This window comes from Coffea arabica, chromosome 10e (assembly GCF_036785885.1).
Source record: "Coffea arabica cultivar ET-39 chromosome 10e, Coffea Arabica ET-39 HiFi, whole genome shotgun sequence".
In the NCBI taxonomy this organism is placed as follows: domain Eukaryota; kingdom Viridiplantae; phylum Streptophyta; class Magnoliopsida; order Gentianales; family Rubiaceae; genus Coffea; species Coffea arabica.
The window spans coordinates 3,669,027-3,683,071 of record NC_092328.1 but is presented as its reverse complement, the minus strand read 5'-3'; the positions used below and the strand labels follow the sequence as shown (position 1 = coordinate 3,683,071).

Here is a 14,045-nt window from a genome sequence, read left to right as displayed (position 1 = left end):
GAAATAGTAGAGGCATCAAGTACTAAACAGTAGTACTAAATTAGATAACCATTTGCTTGAAAACAAGGTAGTTATAACAATTCTTTTAGCACGCCTTAGGCCAAGAATCGAGCCAGTTCTGTAGGATTCCGATCAGAAATAATCAAGCTCTTCGCCGAGGTAGAGGGTTCGACGGCTATGGTGCAAACTATCCTAGCATCATTTTGTCTGAAAGAAAATTCTTGACAGTAGCAGTACAATTCTTGGAGTGGGGAAGGGTGGGGAATGGGGATTGCCGGCTGCGTAGAGACTAGAAAGGGGATGAAAATTGGGACCATGGCCGCTGCAATTACTGGTGGGACAATGGTTGGGGAATTAACACTCTCCCAAGGTCAAATAACCGGCACATGCTACTTAGACCGGCCACCTGTAGGTCCCGTCTGAAACTGACCCGGTTTCTCATTCGCGTACGCCCCTACTGTTCCAGAATGTGTCATTCCACTCTTTCTTTTGTCATTTATTTTATACCAACCAGTTCTGGAACTTTGTTAGAGGTTGTTCTGGTTAACATCTCTACCATCCTTTCTTTCATCAAATGCTAACTTGTTCGGATCTGTGCACTGAAATGCAGATGAGAATCATTCGAGGGACGATAATCTGAACTACTAATTGGAACGATGTAGCTAGCAGTACTATAACATTTTTTCGTAGCTTATATATAGATAGATTTTAACTTTTTTTTTTTTTTATGATTATTAGAAAATGTAAATGTTTAAACAAGTGAGAATAAAACAATTGATTATCGGTAATCGGAATCTAAAATTACACTGAGCAATCAAATCAAGAACAAGCCTATAATATATGTGATTGCTAAGGCAATACATGCAAGTATTTGATGGTTAAAAGAAATTGAGACATAAATACAAAAACAAACGAGAAGGTAAAAAATTGATTATGAAGGATCTAAAATCATATGAACTCTATGAAGTAATCAAATAAGAACAAGATGATATATATATATAGTCTGAGTGCCAAGGCTGCATACTTGAAATTTTTCTTGTTGAGATGCAATAAAGAAAAAAAAAAAAAAAAGCACTGGAATTTTTGGGGATTCCATCAATTGATGATTGATAATGGACAGTGCAAGCGGAGCAAAAGTTGTTGGGCTGTTCTATTCTACCAAATTAATAAAATAGAACAAATTACCCCGCCCGAGTAACCACTAACAAAGTTTTGACTACTTAATAATTTTTAAGAGGATCGGATGTGCTTACTCATTAAATTATAAAAATATAAATTTTGAATCATTTCATTTATTTTCTCCGTTAACTTTGTCAGATCTGGTTATGTCCTGTGATTTATGCGACTTCCTTGAATCTAACAAATTTAATGGCGTAAAAACGAAAGATATGGTTCAAAATTCATGTGTCTGATAATTTAATAAATGAATGCATGCTCTCAAAAGTTGAATAATTAAAACTCTGCTATTCGAAAAGAAAGTTTGATATGGCTTTTTCGAGTAATTTGCTAGGTAAAATAAGAATTCAAAAGAAAAAGTAAGAGGGGAGGGGTGGGGTGGATTATTGGTCGTTAGTCATAGAATGCACGAGAAATCCACGTGAACCACTGACAGAATGCGGTGATCTTTTACGACTACGTACCCTAGTATCGCCGATGACGTCGTTTTGGCCCCTCGTTAGACACGTGAAGGCAATCCACATCGCCTATCTCCCTTCCCACCTGGCTATCCACGTCTGATCATGGAATTCTTCAGCCCTAATTTGCATGGAATTGTTGATAAAACTTTGATTGAAAATCTATCAAGGTTTATAGTAGTAACCAATGTTTTAAAAACCAGACCGTTAATTGAACCGGTGAAGTGAAAGGGTCGAAGTTCAACAGATCGGACCAGTTCAACCTCGGTTCAATGAATTTTTTTAAAAATAATTTATATAAATATATATATATATGCACAAAATAAGACATGTAATGGACTAATTTAATACTTTATATGATGAAAAGTTTACTATTTTTTAGTAACTTGGATTTTTAAAAATAAATTTTTTAAATTTTAAGTTAAAACAAATAAATTTCATCTCAATTTCAATTATATCTAAATCCAACCCAAAAATATCATAATATTTTGAAATTATACAAAATCACGTCTATGAGAATTTAGTTATTGTGAACTTAAATTTTAATTTATGTTTTGGAATTTAGATATTGCAATTAAAAAAAGGAAGTTTGGAGTTCGAAAGAAGTCAAGAGATTCGAAAATAGAAATGTAAACTTGATAAGAAACAAAAAATGAGATAAAAGTGAGTGGTTGTGGAATTAAATAATTTGGGTTAAAGAAAAATAATTCTTTTTTAACTTTTTTCAATTTAATGGACAAAAATAAAATTAAAAGATGGAAGAAAACATCAATAAATTAAAAATAAAGAGGTTTGCTTAAAAAGGGAGTGACAAAAGAAAAGAGGATAGAGAGAGAGAGAGAGAGAGTTGAAGATTAAAAAGAAAGAGTCATTAGAAGATGAGATTTTGTAAAAAAAAATGGAAAAAAGAAATATGAGTGTTTGTTTTATATAAATAAGTTATCAAAAAAAATAAATAAGATGTGACGGTGCAACAGTTAATACATTGGTCTTCTATTATAAAGGTCTTGAGTTTGAATCTTGATAGCTGCATTTTGCAAAACAAAAAAAAAATCGAAAAATCACCGGTTCAACACGGTTCGGCGTTTTTCACGGTTCGACCAATTTTTGACCGGTTTTCAGACAAAGTCAAACATGGCATAGAACCGGACCGATGCCATGGCCGGTTCGTGGTTCGGCTGGTCCAGTCCGGTTTTCAAAACATTGGTAGTAACATGAAAGCACCGTTTGGTGGCTGTTTCTTTTTACATGCTTTTTAATTTGTTCTTTATTTTTTTTCTAGGTAATTTTTTTTATATAAACAAAAAAAAACACTAATTAATTAGAGAACGTTTTTTCAAGTTTCCTAAAAACTGGCTAATTTCTATTAGAGGTAGCTCCATCGAACAAAATGACAAAAGGGCTGTTTGGTAAGTGGCTTTGAGAGGTAGAAATGGGTCTCAAAAATTACTAATATCAATTGTTCCGTATGCTACTATGAGAATTATTGATACTTTCTGGATCTTACCCTTGTTATATATTCTCCACTTACAATAGATGATATGACTCCATCAAACAAAAGATGAAGGGTTTTTCGTTAAGGCAATTCCACTGATGTCAATTGTTCTTACTTGTAACACGAGTTTCAAATTGATTGACAAAATCTAACATATTTGTGGTTCTAAATGTGCCAACTTGCAGCTGCTGATTCCGATAAAAAATAATTTGATCAGTGGTTTTGTCCATGTACTTCTATCTTACGGAAAATTCTACATGCATCATAAACAATTCCGTTTTTGGTGGTTTCTAGTTTTTTTTAGTATATCCTTTACGACAAGAAGATTGGCTTTATATGTTACTATGCACTTTCAACTTTCCTGTGTGCGCGTTTGGCGCGATCGATGGGGGCTAGGATAGGATCATTCTAAGTGCTTCTACTTTCTAGCTTGTTCTCGAAAGTAATTCAGGATCCTCAGTTTTAGTTTGGAGTGAAAGAAAAATAATCATCATTCATTTTGGAACACTGCATATATAATTGTCACCGAACTTAATTTCTACAACGATCCTTGGTTATATTGTTTAGTTCCTCAAATTTATAATCTTTGGTTGTACGTCAAAACTGAAGAAACATTTGTATGTACGTGGAGGATTAGCACATGATCCCATTTTTTATAAACTAATAAAGGGTAACAATTGACTTTAAAGATTCTTAGGGTGGTTAATTAGAGAAGAAACGATCGAGATGAGGAATGGCTTTAAAAAAAAAAAGAAGGCAGAAGGGTAGGTTGCCTCCCAAGGCAGTATAGGAGAATAGGCGTGTTTGTGTCTCAAGGATCATGCTTCACTAAAAGCCATTCATTCCTCGGCATCCAAAATCCAATCAAATCTAGAAACATTGAACTATAATATCAAGAATTGAAATGAAAAATACATACAAAATTCAGTAGTGTTCAAACCATATTTGAAGACCCCATGTGGGACGTCCACTAAGGTCCTAACATTCGTTCCTTTTATTCAAGGGTTCTTTTGCAACTGTCCTGTGGAAATAGGGCATGGACCTTCCCTTCCCAAGTGCATCGTATTCGATTGTCATAACATACTAAATATATTTTCCTTTTATCCACAATACGGCTAAAGGAATATACATGCAGAATTATATCTCCTTTCGTCACCTTTCGTGTGTATATGTAAGAATTTGAACATTCGAGTCAATGAAGTTGGAGTCAGATCATGTGTTAGAAAATCCAAAGATTAAAACAAAAAATTGCGAATGACTTCAATAAAAGATATATGCAAAATTGCTAAGATATGTTTTCTCATACTATATAAGAATGAGTTGCGGTCAAAGGGGATTTGAATTTCAACCGCATGGATAGGGACTTTTTGGGAATGTGAAACGTTGTATAGTTTTTTTTTTTTTTAAATCTTTTGGTACAATTGAGGGCAACATATGTTTAGGTATATTGATTGCAATGCCCTCATTTTCGTACATTTAAAGTTTTGATTTATAGAGACATCTGGGTATTTTTGAAATATGAAATTATTTTGCAATCATTTTTGCATTGAATATAACTCATATAAGCTTATGTGTTGGTATAATTGCTGAAATGGTGTTATTAACACATTTAATTAATGTGTGGTTTTTGTCGTGCAATTGACACAAAGACATATTAACATATTGTACAATTAACACGTTACTACAACTAGACGTTAGAGGATATTCTTTTGTCTGAAACAACTTATATTTGCTCTTGAACAATTTTCAACTAACATCTCTATAGAGGCCTTTTGGGAGTGGTAGAATTGTAAAAGTATTAACAAAATAAAATGTACAAGTATGTGCTGCAATTAAAATGTACTATTATTAGCTTTATTATATTTGATAATTATTTCTTTCCAAAATATAATATTATCTATCCAATAAAAAGTCATCTCTAATCACAGACACCAAACACCCTCGCAGTGCGTCGGCACTCCACCTAGTCTTGATAAATAAATATGGCCATGTATTTACTCTCTGCGCAAATGCATGTGTACTTGTAGAGACGATCAATTAGCCAATTATTATTTCTAATAAGGTGGTTGGTTGGATTGGATTTCGGTGGGCCATTTGCAAATTACAGCTTAGATTCTACTAACTTGAACCTCTGTTAAATTTTACCAACACATTTGGCCATCCTTTCTTCAGGTTCAGGAGGTTGATTCTTATGACCCCCATGAGGGGAAAATATCAAAATTTACCACGAAGCTGCAGATTATGTAGATAGATTTTAAAAGCTCAATGCTCGTGCGTGAAATCTTCATCTTGGGACTTCTTCTTTTTTAATGATTCGTCTCTTCTCATCTCCAACTTGGACTTGGATTTGAATTCAGTGTATTTACGTGATGGTGTGTGGGTTAGTGTGGCCCAAAAGCGAAAATGTTAGGCCTAAGAGTCAATGTATGCTGTCCATCTCAATGCGAAAGGAATTGAAAGTCGTTTGTAGCGTGTACATAGCCCATTAGTTTTGTTTTAAACACTTACCAGACTAATGACTAATGTGATGGAGCTATTTGAGCGAAAGCCCTCAAAAGGCAATATACAATTATACACGGCGGGTTTGATATCTTTGGCCCACAACCAGCATGCAGCAATGAAGCCCTGTATATATCAATGAAGCACTACATATATATATATATATATATAATTAACATGAATGAAGAATAAAGTTCAACTTAACCGTTGTGGTTGCGTCATTAGCTATGGGAAGACTATTAAAATTGCTCCCGTTGAAAAGTTTAGAGCTCAAATTTTGAATATGACAGTTGGAGATGAAAAATGTGCAGGGGGATTTTTCCACTGTGATATTAATTCTATAAGTTGAGGTTGCCTCATTAGTTAGGGAAAGACTCTTACAATTGCTCCATTGAAAAGTTTAGGGTTCAAAAATTAGATCTGACAGTTAGAGATGGAAAGAGTATAAGGAAGCTTTCCAATTTGATATTGATTCTCTAAGTTGAGATTGCCTCATTAGTTAGGGAAAGACTCTTAAAATTGCTCCATTGATAAGTTTAGGGTTCAAAATTTGGATATGATAGTTAGAGATGGAAAGAGTGCAGGAAAATTTTTCCAATGGTTTAGAAAACAAAGTACTATAAAGGTAACCTAAAAGAGGTTTTCTGCTTTCACATGCAGTCTTTACTCTTTAATACTAGAGTATTATTTTCTCACCTTTTACAGGTAGTTGAGGCCGTAGAGATCAAGGTTGTGTTTTCTATTATCCTTTTCTACTCGCCTTGTAGTTATTTACGCAATCAGCAACCAAGTTTGAATTGGAGGTAATATTGATTGAAAGTAAATTAAGAACTTCAAGCCTCTCCCATTTTTCTTTCTTCAATTTTTTAGGGACATTTGATCGGAAAATTTGTTTACCATGGTATCATAATGATCGTAGAATCGTGGTGGAAAATTGCAATTCGTCTCCATGCAGATCCCACCATGAGTATCTTAGCCCTTTTATCAACACGATAAAGAAGAGAAAATGCAAGTCAAAACCCGAAGTCATCTCTCATTTCTGATAAAAAAAATATACAAGAGCAAGGATTGAGTGGCACAAAATCTTTTCTAGTCTTAGGCGAAAGGAAAAGCGCCACTGTAAAAGTGCGATAATTATGGTGATAAATATTGTTGACTGGCACAATTAAAATGGCTAATGCACACATTCATAGTCTAAACTTGGATTTTGTTCGTGAAATTACGTTAAGGAAATTGGTGAGAAACCTGCGTTGCAGACAACAGAACCTTGGCAACCTAAGCACTAAAAACGTTGAAAGCAGTCGGATTCGGAAAAATCAAAGTCAAGGGATAGTCGCGACCTTGGCCTCCTAAGCACTATAAAAGCATGATAATTATGGTGATAATTTTTTGATGCCATACTTTGAAGGATTCCTTGAGATATCGTCCATTGTTGCTAGGGATGGCAACGGGGTGGGGTTGGGGCGGGAGACCCCTCCCCCACCCCCTGCCCCGCTACCTACAAACTCCCCCCGCCCCCGCCCCCGCCCCGTCCCCGCCTCCCACTCCCCCCATCCCGCCCCGCTTCCCCCGCAGGGGCGCCCGCGGGGTTAATAAAATTTTTCCTGCTGGGTTAATAAAATTTTATTATAGTTAAATTTTAATAAATAATCAAGTACTAAAATATCAACACATCATCAAGTTATTATTCATTTTAATTTTACAATTGAAACTCATAAAAACAATCAAACAAAAATTATTTGAATACAATCCAACATGATGAAATAAATACAACTAAAATAGTTAAGTTTTCACTTTTGGTACAAATACAATCACTAATTCATTATTGTGTTTGTGCTTCTTTTTTTTTAGAAAAAAGTGTTATTCTATTAAGTGTAATTAGAAATTTAGTATAAATGTATTAGTAAATTTAGTATAACTAATTAATAAATTCTATTAGTAGACATGTCTAATTATTCGTATAATTAATAATATTAATTATATTACATACACCAATATACATTATATAATACATCTAACTAATAATATCATTATCATAAGTTTATAACTAATTAAATTACATATTATATATAATTATATATATATAATTTTTTTTTGCGGGTGGCGGGGCGGGGGATGGGGCGGGGGTATACTCCCCCGCCCCTCCGCCCCCATTTCTAAACGGGGGGAAAAAATTCCCCCCCCCCCGCCCCAACCCCCGGCCCGAGAGCCCTCGCAGGGCGGTTGCCCGCGGGCACTCGCCCCCATTGTCATCCCTAATTGTTGCACACATGATTTAAGGATGTCCAAATTATAGATGACGCGGAGAAACTTATTAGGATTAAATCCATTTGATTTGACAGAAAGAGAGGCTCGGGGTTTCTATTATGTTTATGTATTATGATAAGTTGATAACACGACAAAGGATCTATTTTCTTTTGTTTCCACACTAATTATATATGACACCAAACTCTTTAGAACACTTCTCTGGCCTTTTGTACTACTCCATCCATATAAAAGGACGTGTAAATGAAAAGTTTCGAATTCGAGATTTCTCGCTCACATTTCCTCCTCCAATACGATCCAGCTCATCCCTCCGTTATCTTTTTTTTTTTTTTTTTTCATATTACAATTTATAGAAAGAATGGCTGTAAACTCATTTAAAGGGATATATACACACCCATGCATGTATGTATGTATGTTTCTAAATCTAATTTACATGGTTAAAAGGTCAATAGGATGCCATTAACATTTACCAAAAGTTAATTTTGAAGAGTATCTTAATTGTCGCTTACTACAATAAACTTGTTTGCATTCCAGAATAATTGAAATGGCACCAATATAGCTAAACTCCTGAACTATACTGCTTAGAATCCATAATAAGTATAGGAAACAAGCCCAACATTCTTCCAGAGGTGCAGGTAAGGCAAGTTTCTTCCTTGAGAGATTCTTTTCCTTCTTGAATAGATACAAAATTGATTTTCAAACTCCTCTTCTGAAAGTCCCTTAATTATGTTCTTGATCTTTTCTTTCCGTGTGCGCACTTAAAGGCTAAAAATTCCTGGGAATGGGACACTCCCTCAAGTGTATTAATTAAAGTTCATTTCCATTTGGTGAAGTTAATCTATTGAATTTTAAAAAAAAAATTCCCCTTTTGAGAAAACAAGCTTCAGTTATTTGTCAACGTTTGATAATTCAATTAAGTATTCCACATAATCAAAAGAAGATAAAACCCCACTAGGTAGCAGCACATTGTTGTTGATGTACATATCCTTGGACAACTAAGAACTGCGAGGGACACTGCAGCAGAAAACAAAAGAGGTATTTGTTTAAAGAATGAAAAAATATGTTGTGTCTTTCATGGCAGATTCCAACTTGTACGTATTATACAGACCCTACGAAACATGTCCAAAATAAATTATATCCCAGAAATTAGCTCCGACAAGATCCCAGAAATTAGCCCGGTAACGGTTGAGAAGGTCAATTAATCCAAAGTCAACCTCTTCTAACATTATATAACCCATACCCCATGAGAAGATTAATTAATCCAAAGTCAACCTCTTCTAACATTATATAACCCATACTCCATGTGAACAACTTGGAGAACAATTATTTTTTGGGTCAAGTAGACTGCCAGTCTTTTATGCAAATTTAAATTTGGACAACTACTTGGTTTCAAGTGGTTGATTATTTATGTCACTAACTCTAATCTTTAGAGTAATTGCGGACTGTCTTGGCATCTGCACAACAATACAATTATTGGATAGCGTGCTCAAACTTTATTATACAGCTAATACATAGTAATTGAAGTTTCAACTTTTAACGTCAAAACTGTTCTATCTACTCAGTTCATTCACTAACCATCGCTTCTAATTAAGCTACCCACAGCTAGCTTTGTCGTTTGAGATTATCTAACGGATACTAGTCAAGAGAGATTTTAAGTTTTTAAATTTTTTTTAAAAGTAAAACTAAATTGGGAAAGTATTTTAATGTAGGAGGGCATTAATGTGAGTGCATATCTAATCGATTATGCTTAATCTTGTTGTTTTAGTAACTTCTTTATAGTATATAGTTCGGCCACCAAGTATTGGTCTAGGGTTTAGGTTTACTTCTCATCTCTACACTTGAACAGTCAGTTGACTAGGTTTGTCTCCCTATTGAAGATGTCTTCCCTATGCCCCATTCTAAGCACTATCATCCCTCGCTTACATTCCCCTTCTCCCCTTTTCATCTTAGTTGCAATTAAAGATAGACAATCCACACATCAATGGTATGCATGTCATTACTTATTATAACACTAATTCATCAATGGTAGTGACATTAATGTCACACTTTTCCATAGTTGTTGTATATATACTAGTATAAACTGCAATCAATCCCATGAGTACACGTGAAGTACTTTGAGAACCGTAAATTTGGGTATCTGTGGACTCTCGTCTTTTTGACGAATTCAAACTGCGACAACTGCTAATATTCGTACTCGGTGCCATGTGACTGAATATTAATACATTGTTTAAGAAAATACCACATTGTTTAAGCCTCAACCCAACAATATAAATTGTAATTACACAGCTATACTTTGAACTACAAATCAGTTCACCCTTGAGACTTTGACGTAACCACACATCTATCTACCCAATCAGTATCATTACTTCGTAACTAGATATGGCTTCCAAAGAAGATTTCTCTGAAGAATATTTGCAGCTCAATCCGAAAGAAGTTGGTTTTAGCGACATCCTTAGTATCTTCTCCTCGCGCGAATTAGAGAAAACAGACTTCTTTCATACCCCCGAGATATACGGGGAAGCAAACTCCTTTCCTGCCCCCAAGGTATACAGGAAAGCAGACACCTTTCATGCCCCGGAGGAGTACGACTTCCGTCGCCGATGGATAGTTTTTGTGTCTCTCGTGGCTCAGATACTCCTCCTTCAGTTAAAAAAACCTTTGGCTGTCCTAGGATCTACTTTGGAGCTGTGCCTGAATTATCCATCCAGCAATGGTGGCTTTATCGGCCTTTTATGGAATTTTCTTACGGGTTTGTTTTAATTTCTCTTTTATTTATGTTGCATGTTCCATTAATTCATATCCATTACCTCCCCGGAAAATTATAGGCGTAAATTGATTGCTGCATGCATGCATGCAAAAGCATATTATTATGCAACACAGCGAAACTGGATTAGGCATTAATTTTTGTTGTCAAATCATATTCTATTTGATAAGGATCAATAAAATGTGGAAGGCAACTTTTGATTAGCTAGCTAGAGAAAAAATGATAATAACGGCCATTGAAATCTTATATATGTTTCATGGAGATCGTTGTTTATTTCATGTAACGAGCCAAATAATATGGTAACAGTATGGCCTTGTGTGTGCTTTAATTGCAGGAAAGGTAGTAACGCCAGACAGGTCGGCTGCAACTTTCAGGTCGATCCTTGCGAATCTGGACACGCGAGTGGATTTAGATGGAAGGATCAAAGCTAATGACAAGAGGTATGATGCAGCCTTGTCTATGATGGCTGCTAAATTGGCCTATGAAAATGAAGCATTCTCCAGAACTGTGGTCACAGATCACTGGCAGGTAATTTATACTATATAATTTCAGGACATGCAATGCAAGTTTCATGTTATATTGCTTGGAACAAGTTTCAAGTCTTTTTTTTTCCCATTTTTCCAATTCTACTCTTGCAGATGGAATTCTTGGGCTTCTTCAACTTTTGGAATGGTCAGTGGCTCCGTTCTCCTCTTTATGTGAAATTTTTCTCTTTTCCTTGTCTTGTCAAAAGACAACCATTTCTTGCCACTCATTGTTGCTGGCCATTTTTGACTCTTAGTGCAGTGGTGATAATGCGTATAATTAAGTTGCAAACATGAATGATGGCACTGCTTTAACAAGTCAAAATGCACATTAACAAGTTTCCTGGTTTTTGCCTAAACGCAGCAAACAGGAAAATACCACCGAGACTTTGTTTAGAAATTAGAAGTTCTGATTTACAATTGTCAAGTAAACTACAATTGCCCGATTCATTTTGGATGGATATACAGAAATCTTACTCACTACAAATAAAATTTGTCTTCTCAAATTTTGCAAAATATGTGGAGTCATCCTTTTTTTATTTTTAACTCTCCTTTCTCTTCACATACTCTTTCCATTTCCAAATAAATTTAGAATTCAAATTTTGAGTCTAACAGTGAAAAAAACTCCAAGAGATTTTCTCTGATAGTTACCCTAAACCTATAAGTCTTCTCAAATCTCAATCCTAACCTCACACAATGTTGTAAGTTGTCACCACCAACTCGAATGAACAAAAATGATGGTGACCATCAATTCATTATGATTTAATTTTTTCAACTCTTAGTGAAAGCTATAGCTAATCCGTAACTATCATCTGCCAAAGCCACTAATTCATGATTTATCTTTGCCTAAAATTCAACCGGAAATGGCATTTGTACGGGAGATAGCTATCCGTTTAACACAAATAATGGAAAATTAAAATATATACATATATAATTATATAAAGAGGAAAAAACTACGGAGTTGGTTAGAAGGTTGCATCTCAAACATTAAGAAATTCTAAAAGAAGTTGTGGAAAGCGAAGCATCATATGCAGCTTAGCCGCTTCTGTCGCACCAAAAATATATATATATATATATATATATATATATATTGTTTAATATGAGAAAATGGAAAAGCTGACTAATGAAGGAAACAAATGAGTTTAGACAAGTTGGACTTTAATTTCTCTACTTAGTCTTTAGTTCCCTGAACTTGGATTTTTTAGTGAAAGTTCCAAAGTTTTTCCTGGTTTTAAGCTGATGCATGCATATACGTTTTCATGGAAAGCCAAAAAATTCAGGACAATTTTGTAAGTCAAGAGTTGAGAAATTACTGAAAGTAAACGAATAACTCTAATTCATGCATGTTTGTTATACCTAAAATTCTCTTTAGCAAAGTAATGCAATTCCGAAGTTTAATTTACAATTTACAACTTGTCTGCCCAATACCATTCAGATTATGAGGAATCATACACAACACAAGCCATCATTTTCGAAGACAAGAGAACCAGTGCTGATTCTAACCTGATTGAGGTGGCATTTCGAGGGACAGAGCCGTTTAATGCTGATGATTGGCGTACGGATTTTGATATTTCGTGGTATGATATCAAAGGTGTGGGCAAGATTCATGCTGGATTTATGAAAGCCTTAGGCTTACAAAAACGAAAGGGTTGGCCTAAGACAATTGAGCAAGGCTCAGATGGAAAAAACTATGCCTATTACACAATAAGGGAAATTTTGAGAAATAGATTGAAGGAAAATCAGAATGCAAAATTCATGGTAACTGGACACAGCTTAGGAGGGGCATTGGCAATTTTGTTTCCTGCCATACTGATTTTACATGAAGAAAATGAGCTATTGGAAAGAATGGAAGGAGTGTACACTTTTGGGCAGCCTAGAGTTGGAGATGAGCAATTTGGGGAGTTTATGAAGGATAAGCTTAGATTTTACGATGTAAAATATTGCAGATATGTCTACAAGAATGATATGGTTCCAAGAGTACCGTTTGATGACAAAACCCTCATGTTCAAGCACTTTGGCCCTTGTTTATACTTCAACAGCTGCTACCGAGGGCAGGTGAAAATCTTAATTCTTTTCTTTATCTATTCTCAAGTTTTTTCCCTTGTATCATTTTATGGGAGTGTTCTCATAAATTCTTTTTCCCTTGTTTTGGAACTAAAACCGAAACAGATTCTAGAGGAAGAACCAAACAAGAACTACTTCTCACTGCTGTCGGTTATGCCCAAGATTTTGAATGCCGTTTACGAGCTGATTAGGAGCTTCATTATCCCTTTCACGAGAGGAATGGAGTATAGAGAAGGGTTGTTTCAGACCATGTCTAGGATGGCTGCATTGGTCGTTCCTGGATTATCAGCTCATGGTCCTCAGGACTATGTTAACGTCACCAGATTGGGGACCTTGCCCTCCTCGCACCCTCCGTTGAAAGGCCTGAAACCAGAGTGACATATGTGTTGGCAAACTAAATCAAGCCTACAAGTATTTATTTAGTTATTTATTAGTTTTATTGGAGTTAGGTTTTAGTAGTTGTGTGATTTAAGAATTTGTGTTTTATTTTGTAATTTCTAATGTAAGTGGTTTTTTTCCTAATAAGTGTGGTAGATTATGAATAAGACATTATTTAGGATGTTTTTTAGAAAGAGTCTAAAATAATTTGTTAGATTTTCTATTGTGATGTAACTTTCTTCATTTGAGATTTCAATAATATTGTGAGTTGATTATTTTCTCCAAAAATTTTGGTTTGTACAATACGTACCCAAAATGATATAGAAGAATCATACACCAAAACCAAAGATTCCTACTTTTATGACAAAGCCATAATGATCAAAATAGGAATCACTTTTGGCTTCCTTAACTTTGCAATAAAG

At 35.0% G+C, this 14,045-nt stretch overlaps 1 protein-coding gene across 1 annotated transcript; it reads left to right on the top strand.

Annotated features, from left to right (window-relative positions):
• Window positions 1-10,193: 10,193 nt before the first annotated feature.
• Window positions 10,194-13,852, top strand: LOC113711097 (triacylglycerol lipase OBL1-like). The gene is made up of 5 exons (XM_027234247.2): window positions 10,194-10,642; window positions 10,992-11,185; window positions 11,296-11,329; window positions 12,617-13,236; window positions 13,351-13,852. Exons 1-5 carry the CDS (start codon window positions 10,273-10,275, stop codon window positions 13,621-13,623), a joined length of 1,491 nt encoding a protein of 496 aa, XP_027090048.1. The 5' UTR covers window positions 10,194-10,272; the 3' UTR covers window positions 13,624-13,852.
• Window positions 13,853-14,045: the final 193 nt, after the last annotated feature.

What these genes read in the sequence shown, in the direction of transcription:
- LOC113711097 (XM_027234247.2), top strand. Translation starts at nt 10,273, where the DNA reads ATGGCTTCCAAAGAAGATTTCTCTGAAGAATATTTGCAGCTCAATCCG. An exon ending in CTTCTTCAACTTTTGGAATG is followed by an intron (nt 11,330 to 12,616) that starts GTCAGTGGCTCC and finishes AATACCATTCAG; the next exon opens with ATTATGAGGAATCATACACA. An exon ending in ACAGCTGCTACCGAGGGCAG is followed by an intron (nt 13,237 to 13,350) that starts GTGAAAATCTTA and finishes AAACCGAAACAG; the next exon opens with ATTCTAGAGGAAGAACCAAA.